Genomic DNA, 2,878 nt, shown 5'->3' on the forward strand with positions numbered 1-2,878 from the left:
TATCATTTTTCTTGCATAGATTAAAAAATTATGTCAATGTTGTTTTTGGTTCCTCAAGTGCTCTTTGCTGAAAATTTCGTTCTGTGTGTACACACGTTGTCCGTTCTCAAGATGAACTGCCACATGCTGGACAGAAGGGTTTCGTTCATAGATAAACAAGTATAATAGATCGCTATGTCTGGCGGTTGACGTTACCTCGATTAAAATACAAATTTTAAAAATAGATGGCAGCACATGTATAATATTTAAATTACCCCTGGTTTTACTTCTTAATTTGTACGTATCGTATACAGCCCCAAAATAATTTTTAATATTGGAAATAAGAACAAATCATACGAAATACAAAATATATATTTTCAAAGATATTACATATGTTTAAAGAACAATTAAAATTGTGTTTATATTAACAATTATAATTACAGTTATGGAATGTTTGAAAATATAATAATTATTAGGGGGACCGGAAAGTAATGTCGTTTTCTTACGCTAAATTCAAACACATACATTTTTAACGAGTCTTTATTTTTAATCAATGATGTATTCCCCATCATTGTCAATAACCTTTTGCCATCTAGTGAGTAAATTTTCAATCCCTGATCGATAAAAATTAATTGGTTTTTCGGCAAAATATCTAGAGATGGCATTTTGGATATCATCCAAATTTGCAAATGTTTTGCCACTTAAAAAGTGTTGCAGCGCTCGGAATAAGTGGAAATCCGATGGTGCAACATCGGGCGAATATGGTGGATGAGGCAGCACCTCCCACCCCAATTCATTAATTTTTTCTAGAGTTCGCTTTGCGCAGTGCGGTCTTGCATTGTCATGTTGGAGAATGACGCCTTTTCGGTTGACAATTGCTGCCCACTTTTCAATTAAAGATTGATTTACTCGCTGCAATTGTTCTCTGTAGAGGTCTGCAGTAACAGTTTGTCCAGGTTTCAGTAATTCAAAATGAACAATGCCGCGAATACTCCACCAAACACACAAAAGCGCTTTTTTGGGGTGTAAACCTGGCTTAGCAGTACTTCGAGGGTTTTCTTTCGGAGAGAGCCACTGCCTTTTGCGTTTTGGGTTATCATACAGGACCCATTTCACATCTCCTGTGATCAAGCGATTAAAAAACGCTTCTGTGTTGTGTCGTTGAAGCAATAAGTTGCATGTGATTGATCGGTTAGCCTTATTCTGTTCGGACAGATTATGCGGGACCCAAACACCTGCTCTGCTTACTTTCCCAATCTGCTTCAAATGTTCTTGGATGGTCGACCAAGGTTGGTTGAGACTGTTTGACAATTCCTCGATCGTCTGACACGGATTTGCTTCCACTTCCGCCCTTAACACGTCGTTGTCTAACGCTGATGGTCTTCCTGATCGATACGAGTCGGAAAGATCAAAATTACCCGATTTGAACTTGGAAAACCACCTTTGGCATTTACGAATGTCCAGTGCATTTGGATAAACATCGCATATGTTTTTGGTAGCAACTGTTGCGTTATTACCCTTGCGAAACTCAAAGAGCATGCAATGCCGGATGTGTACCTCTTCTGGTTTTTGGCTGGCCATTTTACACAAAATTATAAAAAAAAAATTGTAATTCAATTGTCTATAACTAAAGAAATCACTTAACCTCACAATGTTTTTGGTATGCCTCTGAACCAAACAATGAGCTGACAAATGACAATCAAGTATTGGCATGCGCAGAAACGACATTACTTTCCGGTCCACCTAATATTATACATAATTATAAAAGTATTATAATTTCACAATTATGCTTAAATAATATTTCAAAAACTAAATATCTAAGTGAAGAAAATCACAGAAGTATTTAACTAAACTAAGCACAAATAACCGACTAATATTAATTACTTAATGACTAATATTAATATATTAAAATCTTAAAAACTAAGAAGAAACTACAAGCGCAGGAGCACGCAATGAAATTTCAAATTTAGAAGGAATGACAAATAATACAAAAATTTTAAGGGTTAAGAAAAAAACAAATAATTTGTTAAAAAGTACAAATACTTCACAAACAAAAAAGTCCTAAAAACATAAAATATATATATTGATATCAAAATTGAGAGAAATTCAAATTCCTAGGATTAAAACTCATTTACGAGACATTGTTCTTTATTAATTTTGCATGTAATAGTTATTGCGCTATCTTAACAAAACCTTTGAATAGTTTCTGTACGAGTGTTTTATAACATTACATTTAGCCATGTTCCATCATGAAAACATTATCATTGAAATTGCCATAAAAGATCAACAAAGTGTTTACAATGAACAGAATAATGTTTTATGCACATACAATTGCTTATGAATCAAAAGATAAAAGCAATATTTTTGATTCCCAAGGTCGGTAACAAATATATCTTGAATTTAAACATTATATTGGGATGTTACACAAGTTTTATTTGAAGAATATTATAACACTAATCTTCAATCAAAATACATTAAAATATTATGTATGGTATAGACTCTCTTTATAAGTGTTTACATTTGCTAATGTAATAGATAATCTTATTTAATATATCAATGAACTTACGTTGATGAACATTTAAACCAATACTAGTTTACTTTATAAGTGTTTACATATGCTAATGTAATAGATAATCTTATTAAATGTAACAATGAACTTACGTTGATGAACATTTAAACCATACTAGCTGAATAACTGTTTTGCAACTTCAACAATATGAGATTCATCCAATCATATAACAATTCCGAAGATAATGGTATTTCATCAAACATCAAAACACAGTATCTGCTACTAATACTTTTTAAAAGAAATAGCTGAACCTAATGTTTTAAATAGACACTCATAAATACCGCTATACACTTGTATCTCTGAATGCAACTTTCTCAATGTTTGAGGACA

At 32.5% G+C, this 2,878-nt stretch overlaps 1 protein-coding gene across 1 annotated transcript; it reads right to left on the reverse strand.

Annotated features, from left to right (window-relative positions):
* Window positions 1–525: 525 nt before the first annotated feature.
* LOC113365451 (histone-lysine N-methyltransferase SETMAR-like) lies at window positions 526–1,560 on the reverse strand. Its single transcript, XM_026607009.1, has one exon. The coding sequence runs from the start codon at window positions 1,558–1,560 to the stop codon at window positions 526–528; it is 1,035 nt and encodes a 344-aa protein (XP_026462794.1).
* Window positions 1,561–2,878: the final 1,318 nt, after the last annotated feature.

The sequence above is a fragment of the Ctenocephalides felis genome, unplaced genomic scaffold (assembly GCF_003426905.1).
Source record: "Ctenocephalides felis isolate EL2017-DRISC unplaced genomic scaffold, ASM342690v1 CF-g0.4_SCAFFOLD_01018, whole genome shotgun sequence".
Lineage (NCBI taxonomy): Eukaryota > Metazoa > Arthropoda > Insecta > Siphonaptera > Pulicidae > Ctenocephalides > Ctenocephalides felis.